Source organism: Corvus cornix, chromosome 19 (assembly GCF_000738735.6).
Source record: "Corvus cornix cornix isolate S_Up_H32 chromosome 19, ASM73873v5, whole genome shotgun sequence".
Taxonomy (NCBI): domain Eukaryota; kingdom Metazoa; phylum Chordata; class Aves; order Passeriformes; family Corvidae; genus Corvus; species Corvus cornix.
The window spans coordinates 8,138,393-8,166,135 of NC_046348.1; the positions used below are offsets into that span (position 1 = coordinate 8,138,393).

Sequence of the window (27,743 nt, forward strand, 5' to 3'; positions counted from 1 at the left end):
AGATGATGATCTCCAAGGCAACCACCTCATCCTGCCTCTGCTGGGAGCCTGGTTTTCCTGCACTTGAAGCCCATCTTCCCCTGGGGAGTCACCTCTGGGAGTTCCTTCATCTCAGCGTGCTGCCTGTGGCGAGGTGAGGGCACCTGCTGGGCGCTGGAGTGTTCCTGACTGAGTAAAACCTGCTGCTTTGCCATGGGCTGGTTCATGCTGGCACCTCTGCCAGTTGGCACTGCTGGCTCTTGTGGGACACAGTTCTCGTGCAGAGCAGGCTGCTGTGAGCTCTGCTGCCGAGCAGGTTCCTCCACTGGAGCCCGTGCACAGAAATCGCTCGAGGGATGCAGGGATGATGCAGAAGATTACTTCTAAGGCAGTGCCTGGGAAAGGAAACACAAATCTTGGAGCCCCTGGGTCCTAAACCACGGAGACAGCAGCTTTTAAGGAAGGGGTGTGGAAGGAAGCAGCAGTGGGGAGTGAAAGGTCTGGTTGGAATGAGAGCAGCTCTGAGAGCAGCGTGGTCTCTGTGTGCCGTGGAGAATAAAGGGCTGGTGGCTGGCAGGAGACTCTTGGCTGTTTCCTGTATTTCAGGCATGTGGAATAACAGGATGTGCTCTATTCCTGCCTTCTTCCCGTGGCAGTTCTGCTCCCACCTTGTCAGGAGCCAGCTAAGTCACGTTGCCACGGGGCTTTTATCCAACTTCCTGTGAACCCTGTACACTGCTGAGGAGGCAGAGGCTGCTCCAGACACTTCCCAGCCCTGTCCATTTGCAGGAGTGACCCTCAGCTGGTGGCACAGTGTGAGCCTGAGGCACTGGGAGGGCTGTGACCAGAAAACCCCAGAGAAAAGCTGGGGTTTTTTTCCCATTTTTTTAATGTTTATTCCCTTTTTGTCTGGAGTCTGTAGGGCAGTTCAGGAGCATTCACATCCAGGTTGATTTAAGTGAGACCCTGCTTTTCCAGGGTGCATTTTGCAGCTGCTTTCAGACTGGCTGCACTTTTCAGCTCTGTGCCAGCCCAAGGCAATGCTGCCTGGATGCCCTGAGCTTCTCCCCTTCTGCTTTTTAATGTTGTGGAGTGAACTCAGGGAACAGCCAACCCTTCAGCAGAGCACAGAGTGAACTGCTTGTTCCCTGTTGTCCAGGGATATCCATCACTCATGCAGCGCTGTGTGCAATAAGCAATTTGTCAGGGAATTGTGGATTTTTAAAGTTCATCTTTTTCTGGCAGGCGCTGCTCTGTTACCGTGTCATTGCAGCCCATTTAATTCAATAACAGGAATTTGTAATGATGCACCTGAAACGCAGCAAAGAATTTACCTTCAGCAAGTCTCTTCTGCTGAGCTGAGGTCCTGCATTTCTGATGGGTCTTCTGAGTGCCGCTTCCTGCTTTAAGAAGAATGCTTTTGGTATTAGTTTTTATTCTCTGGGAAATAAAGGCTTTGTGGCAAGACAAAGGTGCGTGCGAAGCCAGATGTGTTAACAACAGCAGCAGTGAGACAAAGCCCAGCGTGCCATTTACCATGCAGAGGGGATTGATGTCATGTGGAAAAGGTGAAGGATGAGTGGGAGAAAGAAGTGCTTTGTTTTGTGTATAATGAGAAATGGGGCTGCATTTAACGCCCTTGATTTTTATGTCTGCTTCCGAGGGGTTGTGAGCGATGCTCAATTTCCCAGCGACTCTGCGGAGAAGGGGAGGAGGAAAACGCTGTTTTAATGTTGGGATGCTTCAGAATTCATGGCTGGGAGTAAAATCGGTTGGGAACTTCCACTAGAGGGAGCGTTTGAATGTGCTATCCGTGTGGGGATTGGGATCTTGGAGGGTATTTCAGGCTGAGCTGCTCCCTCAGGTTTTGGGTTGGGGGAGGGAGAGTTTGGGGTCGTTTAGGTGGTGCCTGTAATTGAATCTGCAAATCCCCCTTGGCTTGGGGAGCACCATGTTGAGGGTTGATGCACCAGACCCAACAGGTTGTTCATTATTCCTCTGGGAGGATGAGGATGGGGGCAGGAATAGTGGGATGGAGGAGATGAGACCTTCATCCCTGGACACAGGAGCAGCCTGGTGTGGGGGACATGTCAAACCTTACCTGGGGACATCCAGCCCTCGTGGTTTTCCTCTCCTCTTGTGAGTGGCTTTTCCTCTGTGAGGATCAAAGGTTTCATCCAATTTCTCATTCAAGCTGCACGCCAGGGCTGATAGGCATCAGCTTCATTATGTAATGTTGGGTGATTCAGGTTGTAAATGGCTTGGAATGCCAGCAGGGACTTGAAAGTTCCCTCGTGCAGCAATAAAGGCTGTGCAGAACCAGCAGACATTCAGGAAATGTGTGGAACCGTGGCCATGCCCACTTCCTAAACAGCCACAGATCAAGGAGAGTGTGCTGAGCTGGGGGGCAAGATGTGGGATTTAAGACCAGGGGTGTGAGGGGAGGGAGGAGAACATTCCCAGCCTTGCACTTGTGCCTGGTTACAGCTGCTTTCCACGCCACAGGGGCTGGGGGGTAGGATTTAGGGGAGTAAAAAAGCTGCTCTGGAAGTACACCTGTGGGTGGTGGGGTTGGATTTGTTCTTCTTCTCAGCTCTCTTCCCACCCTGAAGTCAAGGGCTGTGCTGTGGATTTGTCTTTGTCTCAGACAGACTTCAAGCAGCTTCCTACAGTCAGCAGTTCTCCAGGATAAACAGGAAAATTGTGCCATGGTTTAGGTTTCTAAGGAAAGCAAAGCAGAGCTGTTGGAGCAGGGGTTTCTCAGCCTCCTCTCCCCCAGGGGCTGTGGGGAGCTGCTAACACTACTTTTTCCCCCCCTTTTTTCTTTTTTTCTCTCTCCTTGTTTCAGAAAGTTTGCACCAAGTGTGGGATAGAAACTGTTGGAGCCCAGAAACGCCCTCTGTGGTTGTGCAAGATCTGCAGTGAGCAGAGAGAGGTAAAACACAGCTGTGGGGAGATGGGGCTCAGCGGCGTCCACCTGCCCACCCCAAATCTGTGCAGAGTGTGTGTGGGCTCTTCCCTGTGCCTTGGAAGGCAGAAAATGGCATTTGGGAGGCTTGGCTGGAGGCCAGGCAGGCTCAAACACACACAGTGGTGACAGCTTTGTTTTATGAGGGGGTGAAGGAGAAAAACCACACCTGGAGCCTGGCTTTGTGGGGTTTCTCTAGCTCTGGCCATAAAGAGACTGTTCCCTTACACGCTTTCCCTCCTCACTCTGTGGCAAATAAACTTGGCTAACTGGTTTTTTTAAATACAGCTTGAGAGATGTAGAGCATAACTGCAATATTTGTCCCACTAAAAATAACTAGGATTGCAGCCTTTAAATCTGTTTTCCTGCCTGCCTGCAAAATCCCGTAACTTGCCAGTGTGTGAGACTTCTAATGCAGGTCTCTAAATTTTTATATCCTTCATCCTTGACTTTACACTGCAAAAAAAAACCCAGTAATGGGCTGCCTCAATTCTTGTCTGCCAGCCAGCATCCACCAACTTCAGGGCTCGTTGCTCTGTGCTGAAGAGAGGCCTGTGAATTTGTTCTGTGATTACAGACGGATTTTCACTTGTTCCCATCAATTTATTTTGGGCTTTCACTTGTGGTCCTTGAGCATCAATCCAGTCCAGCTATTTCTGACCAGTGTAACCTGGGTGCTCTGCTAAATCAAGTTTTGAAGTGTAGTGAGAGCGTTTGTGCAGGTGTTGGAGGTGCTGAATTTTTTTTTTTTTTATTAGTTGTGGAAACTTTGCATTGCTTAGGTTTTACTTTGGAGGGTTTTTTTTGTGTGGGAGCACTCACAAAATCCGTGTTCAGGTAAGATGAGGGATGCATGGATGCAGCTGGTCTTTAAATTAGCAGCAGCAGTGTGGGTAGGGCAGGAGGAGAGCATTCCAGCTCCCTGGATTTTGATAATAATTTGATACACTGAATCATCCAGATGTTTTGAATTCCAGATAGAGATCCCAAAATAGAGAGCGAGGCAGGTGCAGGTATTCTCTGCAAGGAAACACAGGGACTAAAATTTACTTTATTTCTTTTATTCTGTTTTGGTTTTTTAAAATCTCTCTGTACCACTGTGGGAGTTTTTCCTATTTCTTAAAAAAATGATAAGTAACCTGGTCACTGGACAGAGAATATTAACGTGTCCAGCACATGTTATGTGTGGTCAGAGTGTAAGGGTATGATAACCTTCAGCACTCACTCTGTGAGTCCTGAGATACAGCCAAAGTGCATCCCTGATGAAAATGGATGGACCTTTCCTTCTCAGACTAAATTGTAGCCTCAACTTGCCTCTCAACCCTTAGCTTTTCCTTTATTTTTCAATTCCCTTTAAGGTGGGTTCAAGTCTGTCTCCTTTCTTGTTTATGCTAGTGCTGCTGCCCTGAACAGGAGAAGGTTGGAAGGGTCACAGTGTGGGCACACAGACATCAAATCATACATCCCCTCTGTCTTCCCACAGGCCCTGCCTTTATTTTGAGGGATTTGGGAATTGAGAATTAGCAGAAGCCTTGGGGCATGTCAGCCAGTGCAAGGAAGTTGAGGCAAATCAGGATAAATGCCTGGAAATTGGCTTTGATGGGTGGCTTTGGTCTTCCCTAAGTGTTTGAGGAACAGGGATCCAGGCAGGGAGCTTCAGGAATGCACTGGAGCACTGGTGGAGTAAAAAATCAGTATCTCCCTTCCTCTGTCCCCTTCTCAAAGTGACTTTAGCCACTGTGGCCCACCAGCATCTCAGGATGGTGGGGCTGGACATTCCCATGCACCAGCTAACAGCTGCAGTGGGTGGCATTGTCCACACATCTTCCAGGTTATTATTTATCCCTGCAGGCTGGATTTAAACCAGCGTAAGTTTGTGACACGTGGTACCTGTCACCCCCTTCTGCTGCGTGGACAACATCAGTGCTGGCCTCGGTTGTGATTAAATAACCATCCTGCCTGGGTGAAAATGAACACCAAAGCTGTTGTTTACAGCAGTTCTCCAGTCAGAGTCGAGTGCTTGGTGCCCACAGATCCCTCTGGGAATCCCAGCCTCAGCCACTCGGAAGCTTTCTCTGCTGCTTTCTGTTTCCTTGAAAACCTCCCCTGGGAAGGCTGTGCTGCATAGCGATGAGGAACGAGTTGCTCTGACACTGTCTTATTTCTGGAGAGTGGAGGCGATGAATGGGCTCTGCCTGCTGTTTCCCGGGATTCTGACTGCATCCCAGCCATCCCGAACAGAGCAGCGTCGGGATGTGCAGGGCCAGGGTCTCCCAGGGGCCAGGAGGAGCTGGGAGGAAAGTGCTGTGTTCTGGCAGAGCCTGGATGTTCCTGCTGGCAAAGGGAACGTCCCCAGGGACCCACAGGCACCCCCCACACCAAATATATAAAATAGACCTCACCTGCCTCAGGCCAGAGCCACTTGTCCCAGCTGTTTCCAGAGGGAGCTGATGGAAACCCCTCCTTTGTTCTTCCAGGATTCTGTGGATGTTTTTCTTTGCAACGTCTTTGGATGGCAGTGGAATTGAGGATGATGTGGATTGTGGCTTAGTGTTCCTGCAAGCAAGGGTAGAAGCAAATCCAGCCACGCTCACGTTTTCTTTTGAGGGCAAGAATCTCCCTTCCTCTTTCCCTCCTCCTTGTGCCACGCTGCCTGTCCTGGCTGTGATCTTGCTTTGCCTTTCTGCACACAGAGTGTGGAGGGCTGATCCTCCCTGGGTCAGTGCTGCTCCTGCAGGGATGCCGTGGGGAGGTCGGGGGTGCTGATCCCTGGCTGCAGCCAGCACTGGCTGTGGGTTTGCAGTGAAATTCCCCCGGGAATGAGATGCCAGGGCAGGAAGGGAGCAGCTCCTGCGGTGCACAGGGCTCGTTGCAGCAGCTGTCAGAGCAGCAGAACGTGCCTGGCAGGAGTGGTGGTGGGTAAATACACAGCTGGAATGATTCCCTGCTGCCAGGCCTCTGGCAGAGCACAGTAACAGCACGGGCAGCAGTGCCCATGCTGAATTAGCTGTGTGTGGCCGAAATCTGCCTCTCACCTCCTGGCCTGAAGGGGAAAAGGGACCTGCTGGGTTTTGTCAAATCCCTGCCCAGCCCTTTAACTCTCTGCACAGCCTTATTTTGACTGATCCCACCAGGTTCTGCAGAGCACCTTCCTGAATTACCCCTTTATATATATAATTTTTTAAAAATATATATCCATAATTAGCGATGCTATCATTGTAATTAAAATCCTCTTGGAAGCACTCGTGCACATTTACATTTGAATTGACACATCCAGAACTGTAGGGATCATGAAAGCGATTTCGGTGGGGTGGGGGGAGAGATATTTTTTTTTAAACTCCCTCGAATATGAAAGAGAGCGTCAGCTACCAGGGACAAGTTAAAAGTTTGAATTTGCCCCCTCTGCTTCGCTTTCCTTTTAATTCCTTCTCCTTCACTACACGGCATTTTCATGGCTGCCTGCATTCCTCAGTTTATCCCAACAAACCACGCAGGGGAAGAAGATTTTTGCGCTGGAGGAACGGAATCGTCTCCTCCCCTTTTGCCCCCGGGGCTTCCCTTTTCACTTACCCACTCCTACCACTGGGAATATTGTAAAGCAGCATAGCTCGGGGTTATTCCTGCCTGGCATGACGATTTCCTGGCAAAACATCCCACGGATGGAGAGGGGTGCTTATTTTGGGCGACTCTGGATCGACATCGGAGCGCTGTGCACCTGTTTGCAATTGAAAGAACTCATCAATAGCCTCTGCCGTATTATTTTGGGGGTGGCAGCGAGTAGTTAGACTCAAAATAGTGTCCTCTAGAATAGAGCCACGGGGGGAAAAAAAAGAGGCCTGATTGAAAGGGGGATGATAAATGGTTGAAGGCTGGCAGCCAGTGCAGCTCGAGAAGCGTCGGGGTCAGGGGGGCGATAGATTTTGCTATTCCGGAAACAAAGCCCCGAATGGTAATTTCAGTGCCTTTTAATTTCCTTCATCCTCAAGTGCTGAATGTGGGAGTTGACAACAGATTGCTGTAAATAATGTAATTGGAAATCTCTGTGTTATGGAAAAGCAGATGAATGCAAATAACGAGGCTGAAGAGCGCTCGCTCTTTCTGCGCTGCCAGTGGTGTTTGCAGCGTGCCAGGGCCGTGCTGGAGAGCTGGGACAAAGTGGCTGTGTGGGAATGTGCTGCAGGCAGGGGATGCCAGCAAGGTCCTCCCGGGGTGGCTGCATCTGCAGGTGCCTTTTTCTTTGCTGTAGCCCACGAGAAGCTGCTTCCCCACCTTTTGGTCTTTGCTGCTGTCAGCATGGGAAGCTAAACGTGGTGGTTTTCCTCTCACCAAGCTCGGGCTGCTGTGAAGGAAGGGGCTGCAGGATGGGAACAGCTCCTGCATGGCACGAGCAGGAGGTGATAGAGCAAAATGTGGCTTTGCAGCAAAGATCCTTCCCTAAGCATCTCTGTTTAGGGGATGTGGTTTGGTGAGGAAATCTCTGGGGAGGCTGCGAGTGTTTGTTATGATTCCCTCAGCTGTGATCCATCTCTTTATCAGCAAGCCCTAATCTTTTGCCTGTTCAGGAGCTTGTTTTAGCACTTGTATGCTTGGGAAAGTTCGACCAGCAACATGGGTTTCACCAGGGCCCAGTGATTCTCTGTTAGGTCACATTTTCAGGCTGCACTCGATGAAAATGCTCGATAAAATCCCCATCTGCTTCTACATGTGTCACTCTAGAGCTGCAATGATGGCTCGATGCAACTTTAATGGGAACATTATCAGGGTTATAAAAGGCATTTATCTGTCGTGGCCACGGCTGTCCCTCTCCCTGGTGAAATTCCAGCTCCACGCAAACTCAGACTGCCGTGGGGAACAAATTTCGCCTTAACGTGAACTGGTGGGAGCAACATCCTCCCCTCCTTGGCAAGAGTAAACTGCTCATAGACAGGAATTTTATTCTCAAGGCTCTGTTACAGATTTATTAATTTAAAATCAAGCGAGAACTTTGCTGTCAGGCCACTCTGGCCATCAATCAAATGCCATCAATAGCAGTCAGCAACATCGACCTGTTTTGATCCAAGGATGCTCAACTGCCCCCTGTGCCCATGTGCAGAGCAGGACGTGATCCGTGGTCCTTTGGGATGGGCTGTGCTGCAAAGTGCTGCAAACCTGGAGGGGCAGAGGGACTGAATCCATACAGGGGAGAGCATCTTGCTGCAGCTGTTTTTGAGCTGATTTCAAAACAATTTCACTGCTGCCATAATAGGACCAAACTCTATTAGAAGCACCAATTTAAAGGGAATATGTATGCAGAGAATCAATTTTATAGTAGTGTTACCACATCAGAGCTGGGTGTATGATGTCATTAACTCTTTCTGTAACTACTTGCTTTGGGGTAGTGAGAAACCTGGGGGTGACCAGCCTTTGCTCCAGCCATCCGTGCTGTGTCTGATTGGTTTTATGGTGTGCCTAAATTGGAGCTCGCCTGAAGATAATAGGTCTCTCCAGTGCTCCAAATTAAATTACAGATGTTGCAAGGTCTGTTCAGAGAGTGGCTGCACCAGAGGGCTGTTTCCTCCCCAGCAGTTTATCCAGGGAAGCTGTGTGTGCACCTGATTCCCAGTGTGTGTCAGGGATGGACAATTTCCACCAGCTGCCAGCGCTGTCCCTGTTCTCCCGCTGTGCCCCGTGGGTGCAGCTGCTCCCGAAACCTCCAGCCTTCCTCAAGGAGCTCAGGGCTTGCCCAGCCTGCAGCTCCTACCTGGGCCATGCTTACCTGAGCTGCAGTGGGCTGAGTGCTGTGCAGAGATGTCTGTCCCACACTTCAAAAATCTCTTGCATTTCCTGATCCTTGGAAACCAGAGCCTGTTCCTGCAGGGTCCCTGTGCTGTTGTACACACTGTACCAACTGCTGTGCAGTCCCCACATGCCAGCAGAAGGGACAGAAGGAGCTGTGTCAGCCTGTGCCTGCCTGGCTGGGTCACTTTGGCTGTTGGCACAGAGGAGAAGGAGCTGCCAAACCCACTCTGTAGAAGAACAACTTGTAGTGTTGGGAAACTGGCTTCCCAGCTTTTTGCCTGGAAGGCAGACTCACCATCCTGCTGGGTGGTTACCCAGCAGGAAAACGTTGGTGTAGCTGCAGGATGCTCTCACCTCGTGGTTTGCAGATCCTGCTGTGATGCACGAGCCTCTCCTTGCACGTGTGCTGGGTCACAGAGGTGTTTGCTTTCTTCTGCTGGCTGCTCTTCTTTTAGAAACCATATTACCAGGTCCCCCTCTGAGTTCAGATCACCTGCACTTGGCTTTCAAGACCCCAAACACAGAGATTTGAGCTCTCTGGACTGGGAACCAGGCAACCATCAGTGTCACGGTGCTGCTTTTTGTGCCTGCGTGAGAACAACTCCTGAATGCCAGGTGTTGTCCCTGCCCTCTGCTTTGATTAAGCTCTAAAGGAAAAATGCAAATGTATTGCTGCAATTGGGGATATCTGCATTTGCACCCACTGCCATCATGATGAATCTGTGGGTAAAACGCTTTGGGAACTTGGAGTGGAAACGCTGATGATCTCCTTTGCTCTGAACAGAAATGCAAGAAATAAAAAATGATATTTTTACTATGTTAACTTATTTTTTGCCCTGGCTGCATCATTAGCTCATTATCAGGCTGCTGGAAGGCACACAAGAATTAGGTTTGTAGGAGGCCATTTCTCCTTGTCTGAGCTGCCACCCTTCTCCCTTCCCCTGGCTTACAGCAGGCTTTATATTAAATATACTTAATAGAGTGCCTTCATCATAGGCTGCATTAAAGCTAAATTGGAGAGGAGAGGCTGTTCTTACAGGAGCTATTACAGTTTAGTGCTGGAGGTCCATTTCCTGCTGCAGGTTCAGGTTATTTGAGTGTCGTTCTCGTTCTGGGGTTTTCAAGCTCGTTACACGATCTGGCTTGGCCTGAATTGCTCTGTGAGATGAACACTGAGGCTGTGCTGTTGGTACGAGGCAGCACTTCTGCCATCACCTTCCTTCAATCTGTACCTGCTGCTTCTTCACAGCTGGGGTTTTGTAGCTGTGGAAAGAGGACAGAGATGAGTCTGGGCTGACAAGGATTGGGGAGGAATTTGGGGTCGGAGGAAGTGGCTGGGCCAAACTTGGTGGGGAGTTCATTTTGTGGTGGCTGTGCTCTCTTGCTGTACAAACCCAGCTTGAGCTGTCACATCTGTGTCTCTGGCAGGTCTGGAAGAGGTCTGGGGCGTGGTTCTACAAAGGGCTGCCCAAGTACATCACGCCCTTGAAGAGCAGCGCTGGCAGCAAACCCCTGGAGCTGCAGCCACAGCCCTGGCAGGGCGAGGCGGCCGTGCCGGAGCCCGAGAGCGTCAGGAGCAGCCGCTCCTTCACCTGGGCCAGGGGAAAAGGTTGGTTGTCCCACCCAGGAAGCAGGTGGGAGAAGGACCTGGCTTCTCCTGCTGCTGGCAGCATCCCAGTAATCAGGGAAGTTCTGTGTTGGAGGTGTTATCCCTCAAGGTGTGGTGTGTTTCTCACGTGGATGTTGGAGTTGGTGCTGTGGTGTGTTTTTTGAGGATTCACTGATATTTAAGTGAGTGCGGATGGCCCTGACTTGTCCCAGTCCTCCTGGACTCCCCATCCTTCAGTCCACCCCTGCTTTCCTCCATTCCTTGTAGCCCCCACTGTTTTTCTGGGATGAGCCATGGAGCAGACACCTGCCTGCAGTCACAGCCCAAAGAGCTGCTCCTGGTGGACATCACTGTGCAGCCAGGGCTGACCCGAGGCTGGTCTCATTCCCTCCCTGCTTGGGGCTACCTGCTCCTGGCTTCTGCTGCTCTGCTGGGCAGATTCCTCAAGTCACTGTGAGCTGAGTTAGAAATTGCTCTGCCAGCATGTGAGTGCTGCAGAATCAGAGCTGCTGCCAGTCTGCTTTGATTTCTCTTCCCTTGTCTCTGTGTGGATTAGCAGAACTGTCTGGCCTCTCTCCCCTTCTGTCTTCTGCTGTTAGATCCCCTCAATTGGAGAAGATCTGTCGAGTGAACCAGCTGCGTGCACTCTTCCACTTATCAGAAGTGCAGGGGGAAATAACCTTTTAATAAAGAAATCTCAGGAGACTTGGGTTTACAAACCTTCCCTTCAGGGCCCAGCTAAGAAAGCACTCCCAGCCCTACTGTAACTTTTGTAATTAAAGACAAATTAGATCAGCAATAGACGGTTGTGTTTCCCTCCAGGAGATGCTTGGAAGGAGTTGTCTCAGCCGAGGGACTGATTGATGAGGTTGTTTTTTGTTCACATGATAGAGAAAACATTGAGTTGAAGCTGTTGAGCCCAGACCTGGCCTGCTGCTTAGTTCAGCTTTTCAGCTGAGTTTTGTTTCTTGGAGAAGGCTTCCCCATAAATACAGGCAGGAGCAGCAAAGGAGCAGGGGGAGGACAGCAAAGTGACCTTTGGTAAGCTTTGATGTGGGTGGCGAGCTGCCTTTCTCCCTGCTCTCTGATGTTTGTCTGGCTGCTGCTGTTTTATGGGTCGGGCAATATTAATTTATGGCTTTATTTTCTGGTGCTTTCTTTCCCTGTTGCCCTTCTCTGTGAGGCTGCCTGTCCTCTGGACGGCTTTCAGTGGGCACTGTGGGCTGGAATTCATCTCTGGAGCAGGTAGCTTGTGCATCTCCCCCTCCTTTCACCTCTTTTGAAGCTGCCAATGCCAGGACTCCTGCTGTTTGTTATCCCAAAGCTCTGCCATGTGCAGGGCAGCCTCCTTCCTCCGTGGAGATGTGTGTCCATGATATTGCCATTGTGAATCTGCAGTGGGAGCTGGGCTGAGCTTCCCAAGGCAGCTTGGTTCCCCCTGCCTGGCTGATAGCATTTGTCAGCTCACACCTTGTACAGCCTCACCCAGACATGTCCCTTCAGCTCCGAGCAAAGCCCTGGTGCTTGTTTGGCAGGATGTTCCTGGGAATGAGCTCTGACAGACTGCTCTCTGTGGGGTTTCCATTATCTTGGCCAGCCCTGTCCAACCCCTCTGCTCCTCTCTGATGTGCTGAAGGAGCCTTCTCTGAGCTCTTCAGGGATTCAAGTCAGGAGGAGCCAGCACACTCCTGCCACGGCCCCTGGACATCCTCCATGCCAGGAGCTGCCTTTCAGCAGCGATGGGACAAACTTCAAATGTCCCTTTTCCCCCTCAAAAGGAAGGGATCAGTGCCAGAACCTGGGTATCTGCTCCCACTGCAGAAGGGTGGGAAGGCAGCAGGACCGAGGGAGGGCAGGAACGGGCTCAAGGAAGAAAAGCCAACCCCACCAGGCAGAAGTTTTATTTTTGCACACTCGGTATTTCTCCTGTGCTCACTGACACTGGGATTTGCTGGTGCCTTTGGTTTTTCTGTTGTAAACAAGCAGTTGCCATGGGAACCCTGCTATTAGTTAAGGCACAAATGTATTGTCAGGAGGAGAATAGCAGCAGTATTTCTTGTGCTGGGCAGCAGCTCTGCTCCATGTGCTGGAATGTGGGTGGGATTCTGCGCTGGGTCAGGGGGTGGGAGCAAGAGCAGCGGGGCTTTCCTTCTTCCAGGCTCTGAGTTCTGTAGGGATAATGTGGAAAGGAGCTGGGTAGAAAGCAGAAGTGTGATCCCTGAGCTGTTGCACTGCTCGGCAGGAGGGCTGCCTGCTGCTCCACTCAATCTCCAGGGGATTTTCCTGTTCCAAGCACTGGGATGTGCCAGTGGCACCGGAGCAGCACCTGGGCAGGGGTATGCAGTGGGTTTGTCCAGTGTCTGTGAGCTGAAGGCCAAATCCCTGAGAGATGGAGCAGAGAGGGATGTGCTGGGGTGTGTCAAGCGCTCTGCAGGTCACCAAGGGGAACATCCAATTTGCCAACTTTGCAGTGACAAAGCTGCAACTTGTGCTGCTCCTGAAAGGGAGAAGGGTTGGGCCCAGTCACCTCTTCCTTCTTGGAGCAATGCTGGATGTGATCTGGCACAGGAGCTGCCCTCAGTGGGACCCTGGGCTGTAATAATTCTCATCATCTCTCACTTTCCCACCTGCAGTGACCGGGAGCTGTTGCTCTCCCTGCTCTCTGGATTCGGTGTTTGCCAAAAATTCGGGTGCTGCAGGGCAGCCCTGCTCAGGGATTGTGCTTATCCTGGCTGTGCTGGGGTTGTGTGGCTGTTGGAGCTGTGATTCCCACATGCTTTTCCCGAACTTTTGACAGCTGCAGGAAGTGCCAAGAGCTTTGTGTGTGCTGGGCTGAGCCCTGCCCTGCGCTGGCAGCACGAGGAGCTCTCTCTGTGCCAAAAGCACACATCTAATAACAGATCCCAGCCCCAGCCAAGTGCTCCTTCCCCTTGGCCTCAGCACAGCCTCCCCACATCCTGATTTGCCTCTGGGGATGAGTACAGCCAGCGCTTATGCTCCACCATTCCCTGTGGCTCTCTGATGCCTCTGGCTTGGGGATTGAACCATGTGTGGAGGGACACTGGGCTCTGCCAGCAGCTGCAGGGCTCCAGGCCCTCAGTGGGTGACCCATTCCCTGTGGGAATACTGCTTTTCTAGCAAGTTTTATCTCGGCATATTTTATTTTATGAGCTTTTATTTTTTTCCAGTCAGCTGGAGATGGGGAGGGATAAATCTGTTCCGTTCTCTGAAGGAACAGCTGTCCAGTGACTCTTATTGATAGATCAGCAACTGCTGGAACACCAGATTTAATACTTCTGGGCTCTGGAAAGTGCCAGCAGAAGGTCTGGGAGCTTTGGATGAAGGATTACCTGAAAGGGAGATGGTGGTGCAGTGAGTAAAATACACTCTTACTGGCAGCAGAGGAAATGAGAGCAGACAGGGTTGGTCCTGTGGTGTGAGTGCCTTTGTGTCATTAATATTTTCCTCCTCTTGTGCTGGCTCTCTCTGAGCTGCTGAATGGCAGAAGGACAGGCAGCTGAAGTCACCTCCACTGATTCACCGGGGCCTTCTACAAATAAATCCTGGCCCCCAGCATTTTCAGAGGATTCATGGAGGAAGGAGCTGTTCTAAAGCAATGGATTTTATGAATCCAGGAGGCCAAAAAAAAAAAAAAAAAAGATGATGGCCAAGTGGAACAGGAGCTCATTTTCTAAGAGAAGTGAGCAATGAGATGGTCACAATCACTCTTAGAGCTGAGATTTGGATTTTAGAGGAAAAAACCCCACTCTGGTATGTATGGATTGTTTTTAGCAGTGTTTCTATAGAACTCCCCACCTCTCCCAGGGAGTTCTGGGGGAGTAATGAAGGTGTTTTTTAGACAAACCTTTGCTTTGAGGACTCTTAGCCCCCCAGCTTGTAAAGGAGCTTTTTTCCCTCCCACAGCCCCTTTCCCTGCAGGTGAGAGCTCCCATTCCTGATGATGCCAGGAGGAAAAGGCAGCAGGGAGAGGCTGTGCAGGGTGTGTGTGAGGAGGTGCCTGCCAGGGCAACTTCAATAATGCTTTGCAATAACACTGGCAGCCAACTTTAATATCCTCAGAGATGTTAGCACTGCTTTGGGTGTTCATTTCTCTTTTTTTTTAATGAAATAGTTTGTGTAGTACAGATCGCTGCCTTGAATACAGGAGTGCCTGCAGAGGTGCTTGGCAGGAATATTTGACAGCTCCTGCTCTGTGCAAGGGGAAGGATTCCCATCCTTCTGCCCTGGGGAGTGCTGAAGGGTTTGGGCTGACACAGAGAGAGGAGCTGACAGCTCTGGGTTACCCCGTGGTTGTCACCTTGTGCCACTGCACCCACGTCCCTCTCAGGCTGGGTGCTGTGGGCAGCACGGCGTGGGGGCAACGTGGTTTGTTCAGGAGAAGAGAAAACAGCTCCTCACAGGAATGTGAGCTTCTAAAGACGTCCTGATGGACCTAAAAAAATCGTTGTGGCTTCCTTTTTCCACAGGAGGGGCTGTAGGTTGCAGTGTTGCCTACGGTACATCCCTCATGGGCCGATTTTGTACTTTTTACCAGGAGTTGTGAGCTGCTGTTTGAAGTGGCTGCTGAGCTGCCAGGAGAGCTGGTATCTGCCTGGTCAGATGGAGCAGTGCTGGAGGTGCAATCCCTCAAACAAAAGACAGATTTTTTTTCCCATTACCTTCCTCTTCAGCCCTGCCATTCCTGTTCTGAGATCAAACCATCACAAAAACCCAGGAATTGGGAAAAACACCTTTCTCATTTTACCCAGAGCAGCTGGCAGCCGAGTTATCATTTACACCAGTATAAGCAGGAGAGGTGTTTGCATAATTGCATGGAAAAGTGGAAAGAACCTGCCAGTTTGGGAAGCTGTGTCTGGCAAAACGAGGCTCCTTCAGCTCTTTTGGAAACTATGGAGAGTGGAAAGCAGCAGGACGAGAGCCAGGATTCAGGGGGAAGAAAACCACAGAGGAAAAAAGCAGCTTTGAAACGGGAGAACAGTCTTCTTGAGGAAAAGGAGTGACCCTTGCCTTTGGAACTTTGGGGATGTGGGAGTAACATAGTTCTGGGCAGTTTGCTGCTGAGGATGGTTTGATGTGCTCAGGATTTACCTGGCGTTTTCCTCTTAGATCCTGCAGGCCCTGACACACTTGAAATGCAGATTGGAGGGAAACAACCCCTCTCCCCACGTTACCCAGGGGTGGAGCAGGTGCAGCCAGGACCCTTCCACCTGCAGCTGAGCAGGAACCACCCCTTAGAGGGTCACTTTGTGTGGCACAGGAGCACTGCGGTCCCCCGTGGACCCAGTCAGCTTTAGGAGAGAAGCCCTGGTGGTGTCTGCACCTGCTGCAGGTGCTGGCACCGCTGGAGTGTGTGCAGCAGAGTTATAAATCATCTGTAAAAAGTAAAACCACATCATGTCTGAGAGGAAGAGCGAGCAGCTGTGGGGGAACTGCAGGTAGGGTCTCCTTTGGAGAGGGAGAACGTGATCAGCGAGTCAGCGTTTGTTCCCGTTTTATTTGGATCCATCTGGCACCTCTTTGGGAAGTGTTATGAACATTGTGAATAACTGTCTCTCTCCTCTCCTCCCCCTGATCTTTCCTGCAGTGGTTTCCAGTGACAGTGAGAGCGACTCGGAGCTCAGTTCCTCCAGCCTGGATGACAAGCCCATCCCTGCGGGATCAAAAGGCTCCCAAGGGAGAAAGCTCCAAGCAGGAATGGGTGAGGAGCTGCAGTTCCTTGTGGCTGGAGGGTGGGAAGTCTAAAGTGCTTGAATGTTTGGCTCTTGGCTCAGCTGCTTGCCTCCCCTCCTGGCTGTGGCTGTGCCAGGTGAGGGTCTGAGCCTTTCCCACTGGGATTTCTTCCTGGTGGTCATTCCATGGCCTGCAGCATTCCAGGGTCTGCCCTTGCAGCTGGGAGTTTCTCCTGGCAGCAATCCCCGGCCAGCTCCTCACTCCTGGCTTTACAGCACTGGAATCACTGGTGTTTTTTGGGAGCAGAGCACAAGAGCTGGGGGACACCCTGCTCCTGAGGGCTCCTGGCTGGAGCTGGGATGTTTCTGCTCCTTTAGGACCCAGCCCTACATCCACACCCCCTTCCCGCTCCCTCAGCAGCATCTCTGTCCTGTCCCTGCAGCACCCACGAGGGGACCCAGCCAGGCCATGAGCAGAGCCCTGGGGATCCCCCAGCCCCCCACGCTGTCGGGGAGCCACAGCAGCCTGGGCAGCGAGCAGGGGGTCGAGCTCAGCCCCACAGAGAGTGGCCAGAGTGACCAAGCCTCGGACAGGCGCGACAGCGATGCCGGCACCAGTGCCCCTGGTAAGCTGCACCCCGTCTCCAGGCACATCCCTGCTTTTTGGGGCTGAATTCCCTGGGAGCACAGCTTTCCCAGAGGCACACAAAGCTGTGGCCTCAGGGTCACTTTTGCCTGCTCCTTTTTTGTATTGGCAGATGCTGTCTCAGTGTCGCACCTTCTTCCCTGAATGCAAAACCTTTTCTGCAACATGAGTAATCGTCTGGGGTGGGAGCTGCCTGCCCCCACGGCCAGGAGCACTCAGAACTTGGGGCTGTGCCCCTGCAGGGGTCTGGAGCTCCTCTCTATCCTGCAGAGCCAGCAGAACAGATTGAGCTTCTCCTGATGCAAAGAAGTCCAGCAGCTTTATGAGACTGAGTAATATTTTTCCTGAAGTAAGGTGGCTCTTAAAGCCAAGTATGGCTCTTCCCAGAACTCTGCAGTGCAGAAAAAAGACACTTTTCCCCCCTCAAAAACCTCAGAACAATTAAGTGACTGGGAAAGCAGAGGCTGCTATCACATCTGAAGCAGCTGAAAGAGATGCAAATGTGTTCTCTCTGCAGTTCCCACTAATTCAGTCACTAACCCCTCAAGTTATCATTCAGCACTGCTCCCTCCCGAGCATTCCTGCCCTCTGAACTGCCTCTCCTGTTGTTCCTGAGCCTGGTTAGTGCTGGGCATGTTGAGGCATAAATTGGATTAGAGAGAGCAGGTTCATCCTTCAGTGCAACACGGAGTCGTGGTCCCTTCCCCGCGCTTCCCGCTACAAACAGGCGGAATAAAATTGTTTCTCTGCTCTTCCCTCCCTCCCCAGCTTTCAGGGACTTGCAGTTTTCTTTCATTTTAGTAAAAGTCAAACAAGTGATTCTTCTGCTCTGTCCTTCCTCCCCCTGGATTAGAGTCTGTCCTGGACTGGGTGGTTTATTTTAAGCCCCTGTTGTGTGTGGAATTAGAGAGGGCGGATTCCTGCTGTGGGTTGGCTCTGCTGCCTGTTGAGGAGAGCTGCAGGTTATCCTGTGGGGTTGGAATGGGTGGGGATAGCAGGTGTGACCCCTTTGGGTGCTGCTTCTGATGGATGGATCCACTCCTGGACAATGTGTTTGTACTCAGCGTTTTGTAGCTTCTCTGCCTGCTCTTTGAGCCAACTGCTGCCTGGCCATGACAGTGCAATCAGCATTTCAGAGGCCAAAAAAAAAGGAAAAAAAGGAAAAAAAGCTTTTTTCCTGCTAAAAACTCCTTATGCAAAGCTTGGCACAAGGGGTCAAAGCTTTCCAGGGGGATCTCCCCGTGTAGATGGGGGAGAGCTAAAATGACAGGCAGCATGGGCAGGTATTTAAAAAAGGAGAACTGCAGCAATCTCCTGAGGCCAGTTAAAGCTGGCCCTGAGATGTGGAGAGGATCCTGCTAAGGAAAAGGTTGAGCCAGGTTGGCTGCCTAGGGAGTTTCTGTAAAGATCTTTATTATGTCTGAGGTCATTTCTTTCCCAGGAGAAGGGGCTGCACTGTTCACACCAGAGCCCTGGTACAGAGACTCTGTGGCCTCCCAAATCCAGGGGAGGGAGGCAGGAAATCAGCAGTGAGTACTTCAGGATCCCTTTGGGTGCCTCTCTTTGCCAACAAGCAGAGGCTGCTCTTGCTGTTGATCTCTTTAAAGAGTAATGGAGCTGATGCATGCTGGATGTCAGGACTGGCAAAACTCTTCCCAGCACCTCCCCTTCCTGTGGGACAGCCCCCGAGCTCTGCCCTGCCCCGAAAGCAGAGCAAGGGACAAAGATCCTTCCTCATTTCAGCTGCTGAGCCTCAGCTGCAGAACGGGGCTGTTAAAAGATGATTTTCTGCGCTTCCTCTGAAGGGCTCTGCACCTTTAGAACACCATGTCAGCAGCAATTTTTGCTTCATATTATCACCTCAGGTGTTGTTCCACCGGTGACTTCCTTTGCACTTCTTTTTCTCACCTCTGCTCTGACTCTGCTCTCGAGTGCAACTTCACAGAGCACTTCAGCATCCCGAAATCCCAGGCCACCTCCAGCACAGGGAATTGGGGAGTGGTGCTGCAAAAGCAGCTGCTCTCACAGTCCTGAGCTCTTTCAGCCTGAAGGCCAAGGAAGCAGCAGGGTGGTGGCCAAGGGAAAACAAGGAGCTATTAAAGAGGGTTTGTAGGTTTCCAGTGCGCTGCTCCAGCTCCGGCTGGGGTTTGCTGAGGCAGATAATGAAGCCTGGAGTTTGTCATAAAATGACTCATTGTCAGAGCTGCATTGGGATTTAGGCAACCTCAGCCCGTGAACCAAAGTTTCAGAAGAGTGGTGAGTTGAGAGGCTGCCAATTTTATTATTATTTTTTTTTTTTACCACCTGCTCTCAAAGCCTTTCAAAAGCAGCATTTTCTGAGGGGCTGGTGCTGCTTCTGAAGCTCCAGTTCCTGGAGGTGCCTGCTCTGACGTGATAGCTTTCAAGAGGAAGGTCGCACACTCATTTTCCTGCAGAATGTTTTATCCTAAAGAAAATTAAATTTGCACATGTGGAAAGAGCACAATCTCCCTTTTTGCCTCTTACCTGCTCCCAGCTAGGGCAGGTGACTCACCTTGTTCTGGCTGCACAGCTGATGCTAAGAGATGCCTTGGAAAAGAGCAAAATCCTCACTTATGTTGATTATGACATTTTTGTTAAGGAAGGGGAATATTAAACAGAGTGAAACAAAGAAATTATCAATATCTTACAGCGGTTTTCATTAGCCCAGGGAGAGCTTTTAATGGAGATCACAAATTTGAGCTTGGGACTGCTGCAGGGGGTAAATTAAACAAAAGGCATCTCCCCTCAGTCAAGTTCTGCATTGACAGGTGCCAGCTGCTGGGGTTCTCAGCATCTTCAGGGGGCCTTGTCCCAGAAATGGGTGACTCCTGTTTGCTGTTCCATGAGCAGCTTGCTGGTGGGGAATGGTGAACGAGCTTGGCATGGGCTGTGGGGCTGGAGAAAGCTCTGATTCCTGCTGGAAGCAGGAGGTTTGAGAGGCAGCCACGAGAGAAGCTAATGAGGGAGTGCAAATCACAGCCTCCCCATCCCTGCCCGCTTGCCAATGTGTTGTCTAAATCATTAATACTTAAAGAGTGGTGCAGCAGCTGGCACTTAAACAGAGCCACGTTAAACAGGGCTGGGGCTGGGCTGGGAGCTGAGATGAGGATGGCACTGCCTGGTGAGGGGTAAGAAATGTCCTGGTTTGCAATCACAGGGTGAGACCTGCTGGAAAAACCCCCAGATGTGAGCAGGTCCAGCCTGGACCCTTCTGCAGCTCCTAGGTACCTCCCTTGAGCTGCTTTGTGCTGGGAGAGAGCTGAGAAAAGGGCTTGGAGCTGAGGGAGATGGACAGGGAGTGCTGCTTCCAGCTCTCTTTATTTGGGGAGATTTATGCCCTGTCTTTCAGGAATTGACTGAAATGAGGTGGTGTCTCTCTGTGGCATCCACTTTTGCTCATAAATATTCAAGCTGTTAATACATGAGCCAGGCAGAGCCATTCAGCATTATTTTTGTGGCAGGAAATTCTCTGGGCATCTTTGAAGTTAAAGCATTAACTGCTATTTTCCCTTCCATTCTGCTTCTCAGATGTCTGCTTTGCTCCCTCAGGGATGATGAGGAGGTAACATTTTGCTTCAGTGGGTCTGACTACTCCATTCCATGTAGGAAGAAAAAAAAAAAAACTTGTCCTAACAGTAATTAGGCTCCAAATGGGGTAGTAATTTCTTTAATGACTTTCCTCATGAAGTCCTTGGGGAGTTGACTTTTGTTTTCCTGTGCTTGGTGAGAAAGTTGCTTAAATGTTTTCAGATTTGTTCCTTGTTTGTGTGAGCCATTGTGGATTTCCAGGGCTGACTTGGCAGCAGAGTGGAAGAGGTGGGTAATCCCTGCCCTGCCTCCCTCTGCCTGCATTTAGGGCCCAGTTTAGGAAGGGCAGAGGGATCAGATATAAAGGAAAGACCCTCACCCACACCCAGCCTCTCCCAGCCAAGCCTCTGCTTCCTTCACTGGCTGCCTCATCACATTTAGGGCACTGCTCTTTATGCCCTTTTTGCTCCGAGCTTGCTGGGATTGAGTTGTCCTGCTGCCGAGGAGGAGAAGTTTTCTGTCTTTCCCCAAGTGAAAAAGTTGAATTGTGCCTTCATGGCTGAGGAGCTTTGAGCTGTCTCTGCCTCCTCACATCCACAGAGCACCGAGTGGTCCTGCTGTATTTATAAATAAAATACAGCTTTGGGTAGTGGCAGCGTTAGGAAATGATTCAAGGTTTGCATTCCAGATACAATGCATTTGTGAATATGAACCTCAGGAGAAGCCTGTGCCCCCTTGCATGTTTGAGGGAATTAAAATATTTTCATCCTCGAATGGTAGAAGCAAAACATTTTCAGCTCTTTCGAGCCTGCCTTGAAGTTAAGTGAATAAAGGCTCGAGTAACTAAAAAAATAAATTACTTCAACTATTCCTGTAATTCTTTATGGAGTTTTAAATTGAAGACTTCTTCCTTCAAAATAGAGGGATGACAAAGATTCATTCTCTCGGCTCTTTCGCTCAATATATCAGGGAACAAGTCTGCTGCTGAAGATGGAACTCCTATTTTTATGCCTTCTTTCACATTGCAGAGGTCTGTGCTGTGGTCTTTGATCAAACAGCCTGTCTGGCCTCCTGCCCCCACCTCCTCAGACTTATTCTCTGCCCTCTGCAATACGTTTGCTCCTCACGCTCCCAACTTTCTGTTCAGCGTTTACACAAAGCACCAAGGGCAAGAGTTGATGTCATCTTCCCAAACAAAGCAGGAAGGAAAGAGCAGGGGAAGTCAGTAAGATAGAAGTGAAAAGCTTGGATTTTGGAGTCTTTGTAAACACATGGAGGGGTTTTATGGCTCGGGAGGTTATCTTTTAACAGGGATGTCAGGCAGCAGCTGGTGGTCCTTTCTCCAAGAGGAGGAGCAGTGTGTCCCAGCAGAGCCTGGGTTTTGCCAGGGGTGCTGAAGTGATCAGCTCAGGTTTGTTTAGTCAACAGGAGACCAAATCTGGAGCAGAGCAGGGCCTGTCCTGTGCCCATCCCCAGCCGTGGGCAAGGGCCACATCCTGCTGTGGCTCCTGTCCATGGCCCATGGAGAGCAGGAAGGTCTCACAGCAGATCTGCTCTGTCACCCCTCAGAGCTGAGGTTTCTGGGGAGCAGGTACTGAAGGGGCAGTTCTAGCAGTACAACTCCTTATTTCTCCTCCTCTCCGCTTTTCCTTCCCCTGTGTTTTCTCCCTTTAATCAAGTCTAATGGACCCTGACTGCTGGACTAATGATGCATAGATGTTCTCTTTATTATTTTTAGGAAGCTCTTAAAATGGCACCGAGCACGCAAAAGCAACGTAAAACAACTTGGTGGAGCCTCTCCCCTTCGCTGCTTTCCAAACAAAACTTTTGTCTTTGTTTATTTTGCAGGCAAACGACGGCTCCATGCCAGAACACGACTCTGATGGAGGAGAAGATGGAGCTGCTTTCTCCTGGATCCAGCACTCCCATTCCATAGACTTCACTCCAGACAGGGACTGCTGCTGGGGCCGACGTTGTGATGCTGGCTCTTCCACAGGCACTGGGACAGCACCTGCCTGTGCTCTGTGAACCCCAAAAGAGGCACTGGGGCTGTGATTTGCACTTGGCTCCCATGGGGAAGGGTCACTCCTTGTGTTTGTTGTCCTTGTTCTGGCTGGAGTGAGTTTGGTGTGGGCACCAGGAGCCAGCCCGTGAAGCTGTGCTCCCAATCCCTCCCTCTCTCTCTGCTCAGGGTAAAGAAACACTCCAAGGAACTTGCTGTGATTTTTCCACTCCTCCTGGCTGTGCACTGGCCCATGTGAGGGTGTGGGGTCAGGGGAAATGTGTGGTTGCTCACCCCCAGGCCCAGCTGGCTGCCTGTGAGCACCCGAATTGGATAAAAGCTTTCAAATGACTTTATCTTGTAAAGCTCTGCAGATTCCCCTCCCACGTGCACACCTTACATGAGCAAGGGCCTTTCTTTTGCCTTTTTCCTGTAAGTCTTGAGCATCTGGCTGACTGTGGTGGTGGTGTCATCGTGAGTCAGGCTGTTGAAAACTGTGTGCCCTGGTCCTGCTTATTCTCCGGGACAGACAATTTGCCTCAAAGATGAGAAAAATCAAATTACCTCACATCTCTAGAGAAATTAGATCTTTGAAGGCCTGAACAAAACCCACACTGGGCTGGTAGGAGTCTGTGGATTTTATTAAATGCTTTGGAGCTGACCTGTCTATTATGAAGAAACAAAGGATTCCAAAAAGTTCCCTCTGAAATCACAGAGTTAAAGGCAATTTGTGCCCATTAATGTCAGCCTTTCCCCTCAGTTATTACTCTTTTGTTCTGTTTTCCTTTGCACTGGGCGCTCTGTGTGCATGTAGTGTGTGTTCTTACAAATGGCTGCAGTATGAAGATAAATGAGATTGGGTGCTGGAACACTCCGGCAGGAGATCGGAAATCAATCCTCGACTTTCTTTTAAATGAACATGGCCCAACAGAGGACCATTCCCTCACTGCTCTCCCAGTTAATGTGCTCTGGCAGGTTGCTGGTGAAATGCTTCCAACCCTTCCTCTGTGATGTGTTCCTGCCCTTCTACAAATGAAAACAAAACCTTTGGGCCACATGGGCTCCCTGAGATGGCAGAAAAGGAAATCACTGAATGTGGGGTCCACACCGTCAGTGTTGGAGAGAGCAAGGGATGAGGTTGTTCTCCACTGAGGGATATTTTATTGCATGGTCTGTGTTGTTAACCTGGCCATTAAGGCTTGACCAGCTGCTTCTCTGGAAGGGCTAATTCCAGAATTATTATCTGTATCTGAAAAAGTAACTCCAGCTGTCAGCTTTTGCTGAAATACTGGTGTGGTTTCAGAGCTGTTTCTTCTGAGAACTGTAGGGTCTTCAATTTCCAAAATGTTTAGCCACCAAAAGGAGTTCTGTTTTGCCTTGAAGCTTTTGACAGTCCAAGTGAGGCTTGTCGTGCTCATTACCTCAGACAGCCTGGCCTGCCAGCCTAAGTTAATTCCACAGCAGAAGGAGAAGGAAAAAGACTTTTAGGAATTGACTCTATTTTCTTTAAACCTGTTACTTTCTCATCACCAGCTCTACACTGAGTTGGAAAGAGCTTTTAAAATCCAGAATGTCATTTCTAACTCCCCTTGAGTTCCTTGTGCTTCACTCCTGGGCAGTGCAGGCAGGTCAGTCGTGTCCCCATTCCCACCCCCACAGCATTTCCCCCACTGTGGGGTGCCAGCTCTGCTCAGGACCATTGGGAATCCTTGCTGGCTTGCTGTGCCATGGTGAGGCATCAGCTTGATGTTTACCTGAGGCCAGCTTTTATAAAACCCTCTCAGAGGTAAATTTGACATTGCTCTGGTGCCAGTGAGACTGGAAACTTTTCTTTCTTACCTCTGTATTTTAAGTCCATGGGGTAATTCCACCTGAGTTCAAACCAGAGTTGTTCAGTCAGCTGTGGAAAGACTGAGGGAAGGATCTGGTCCTGGACAATGTGATCCAGGCCCATCTGAATGTGATAGAGGATCATCTGCAGCCTATTTTATTTTGAAGACCACTTTTCCCTTTGTGGTGATTCTCTTGGTTGTGTTTTGCAGCTTTCGTTGGAATATTATCCTAAACCTGTCCCTGTCTTTTGAGCTGGTTCAATGTGGGCAAAAAGGGCTCAGTGAATGTGCTCAGTCTGCCCTGGTCATTTGTGTTTATTATTTTCTTGTTCTCGTCTCCATCCCTCACAACTTCTGTCTGGTGTTTTACTACTGGAAACAATAAAGCTTTTGCTCAGTGACAACTTCTCGCCGTTCTTGAAACAGTAAAAAAGTTTTTTCATAGATGCTCTCCAAATCCTCCAGCAAGGCAAGACAATAACCCAGCCAGTGGAATTGTGATTCATGTGGCTGGAGTTTAACTGACTTCTGCACTTGAAAGTCATCTTTTGTCTCGTCCCCTCCTCGGTGCCTCATGCTGGCGGTGGCAGGGGCACAGATTTGCTCCTCAACCCCTCTGTGAAGGTTTTCCACGCTGCAGCCACGACTCTCAAAGCAGCACCAATTGTCCTTTTGTCAAGTGCTGTCCCCTCAGCCTCCTGAGGCTCTCTGACAATCGGGGTCCATTTAACCTGGCCCACAGAGAAGTGCCTCTGCATCTCCTCATTGTTCGCCGAGTGCGCGCGGCCCTGGCCGCTCCCGTTTCCTCAGCACTCAGCCTCAAGGTTTCAAAGAGCTTTTTAATCTGTTTTTGCTTTCCCCATTCTAAAAGCACCTCGGTAATTGCTGTTGGGATTGTTCTGCTGGGGAGCTGCCATTAGTCCAAGGATGGAGCGTGTCAAGGACTGAGCAGTTCTTGTGTTGTTGCTTCCCCTCTCCGCTTGCCATGACAACAGCCACCAGATGGGAGAGTCGGCTGGGGGATCTCTCTGAGTCAGAAACACTGCCCGTGGATTGCCAAGTTCCCATGTTTGGTTTTTACAGTTGTGTTTTGGAAGGGGAGGGCAGTGCTTCCTCTGCGAGAGCCGTCTGCACGTTCAGCGTAGCCAAAGCAAACGGGCTAGCAGCTGGTGTTTGGGCAACATGGTTCTGGCCATTACTGAGGCTGGAGAGTCAGCAGGAGTGCTTGGGCAGTGACACAAATCGGCAAATAACCTCTGGAGTTCATTCTTTAAATTAAACCTGGCAGCAGTTGCTCCCCTCCCCTCCCAGAAGGTGTTTCCTTCAAGGGGAGGGGGCTGGTGGTAGCGGTGTCTCACCAGCCCACCTCTCCCTTCTCTTCCTCCCATCATTTTGTTCCTCTCCACCTCGGAGACTGCCCTTCCACCTTGTTCTGCAGGTGGGTGTGATGGACAGAGAGTTCAGGGAAGTTTTTTGGAAGGGCTGATGCTGCCCTCACGTAATGAGACTTTCAGCAGGCGTGGGATGGCAGGTGATGGGTCAGCACCTTGTGGAAAACTTTCATCCTGAGCTGCTCATTCAGATTCCTCCCTGACCATCTCGATCAGCAGCACGTCCAGGCAGTGCTGGAATTGCAGTGAGAGGTATCCACAGAGATGAGGATCCATGGCAGCACAGACAGGGGCACGATGCCAGATATCACCTCCCCCCAGGTTGCTCTGGAGCTGACCAAATGCAGCAAAGAGGCGTCACCAGCTCCTTTTCTCATCCCTTCTCCCACCAGACTCATCACTGGAAGCACTTATTATCAGATTGCTGCTAATCAGAGCCTTATCAGGAGAGAGGTGCTGGCAGAGACACCTTCCCCCCGAGTGCGACTGACTCCTGATTTCAGAGGTGACAAATTACCACAGGACTGTGGCTGCTTTTAGCTATTTGCAATTATACAAACTCCTGTTCCAGCTATGCTGTCCCATCCCATGGGAGCAGCCCCTCATGAGTGGGAGCTGCCCTGGCCTCAGGTTTTGGGGCTGGATTTGGGAGCTGGGTGGAGAGATCACACCTCTGAGACTGGTCCTAACAACCCTGCACTACTGCTGGGTATTTCAGAGACTCACCCTCAAAAGAATCCCCAGACTGAGCCATACCCAGCCCCTGGATGGGGACAGCAGCTGGATCACCCAGAGCAGCTGAGCCCAGCATTATTTATTTCTCAGCTGGTGAAGCCAAGCCCAAGAAAGCAAGAAAATCTCAGTGAACAGCTGAGCCCCACTGCGGGAGAGCAGGGGCAGGAGGAGCAGCCATCGAGCTGCCGGCGGGACAGACCTTCATCTTCAAATGACAGTCGTGCAAAATTAAACTCCTCCAAGCAATCACACCGTGGCCGTTCAAATGGTGCCTTGGAGGAAAGAAAAATAAACTGAGAAATGCAAATTAGGGATGTAAATCTTCCTGCCTGTGTCTGGGAGGTACCTGTTTAATTAGCATCATTGAGCAGCCTTGATGTGGTAAGTGCTAAGTAGGAAATTTGCCAGATTTCCCCGGTTTTGATAGCAGGTGACTTGTGTTCTGTTTGAATTCCCACCTTGGGATTTTTTTTCTGTGCTTGCCAGAGTTGCTGTGCTGCCTGTGGCATGAGGAATTGGCTCTTGTCACCTGGGCTGAGCAGATGCCACTGCACCAGGGAGGAGCTGGCCTGAGCCCTCTGTGTCCTGGGCACCTTGGCATCAGATTTATTCGTGTGATAAATAAGAGCATCCCTGCGAGGGTATGAGTTGGGGAGTTTCTGAGCCTTTGTTTCTCCCTCACCCCCGCCTACCCCAGCGCTCTGGTGCTAATTGGTACCACGTGAATCTTTTTAACACTGATAACGTTTGGGAGTTGTTGGATGCTTGGCCTGGGCCTGCCTGGGCATTTCAGGGGGGACTTCCCCGAGGTGCTGCCGGATCCCCCAGGCACTGCCTTGCCAGGTTTGCATCCCTCTGGCAGGCTCTGGATCCTGCTGTTTCCCAGATCCCTGCTCCTGACCTGTCACCGTGGGAGATGGTGGGATTAGGATGATGGAGTGCTTGGAGAGGATAAACAATAACGATGCTACACCTGAACAATGCTTTTCAGTCCCATCCTTTTTTTTCCTGTCGGTTCCCCATTCAAGCTTAATAAGATCAGTGCAGATAATTTCTGTATTTGTGCAAAACATCGTTTTCCCTCCTGTGCTTTGCCAGCTGCACTGCGATTGGGAAGGTGAACACATACTTTCTCCTGTATGGTTATGAATGGGTGCATCTGTTCTTCGAAGATAGGGAAAGGAGGGTGAAAGGACTGGAAAGGGAGGGAAGAAATCAGATGCAGCCTGGCACGTTACCTCTGTGGAGAGGGAAGCATGCAGGGGTCAGATTTTTGCAGCACGGGCTCAGTCCTGATGTATTGTGGAGGTGGGTGAGACAGAAAAGGGGTTTTGCTTAATGGGGCAGCACAGCCACCCCACAGTGGGGCAGGGAGCTCAGCCCCACTGCGATCAAGGTTTGTGCCTGGGGCTGGTCCTGCTCCTCCCCGGCTGGAAATCACACCTGCCTTGCTCCCTGGGCTCTCTCCCGACCTGTGCCAGGGGCTGCAGCCCCGATCCTGCATCTCTGCATCCCCCAGGATCTCACAGCCCTTGCTGAGGTCCAGCCTGGGGAGGATGCAGGG

The 27,743-nt window shown here is 50.6% G+C and overlaps 1 protein-coding gene across 7 annotated transcripts in view; it reads left to right on the top strand.

The window, feature by feature from the left end:
• RPH3AL (rabphilin 3A like (without C2 domains)) overlaps window positions 1–22,190 on the top strand; it is a 32,641-nt gene extending 10,451 nt beyond the window's left edge. For 5 of the 7 annotated variants that reach the window (XM_039562937.1, XM_039562938.1, XM_010402358.4 and 2 more), the window contains 5 exons: window positions 2,828–2,914; window positions 10,154–10,334; window positions 15,940–16,053; window positions 16,468–16,650; window positions 22,068–22,190. In XM_039562937.1, coding sequence (XP_039418871.1) covers window positions 2,828–2,914; window positions 10,154–10,334; window positions 15,940–16,053; window positions 16,468–16,650; window positions 22,068–22,102 — 600 coding nt within the window. In that variant the 3' untranslated portion in view covers window positions 22,103–22,190. The remainder of the gene's footprint in view (window positions 1–2,827; window positions 2,915–10,153; window positions 10,335–15,939; window positions 16,054–16,467; window positions 16,651–22,067) is intronic. The other 2 variants (XM_039562941.1, XM_039562940.1) reach the window with 2 other exon arrangements.
• Window positions 22,191–27,743: the final 5,553 nt, after the last annotated feature.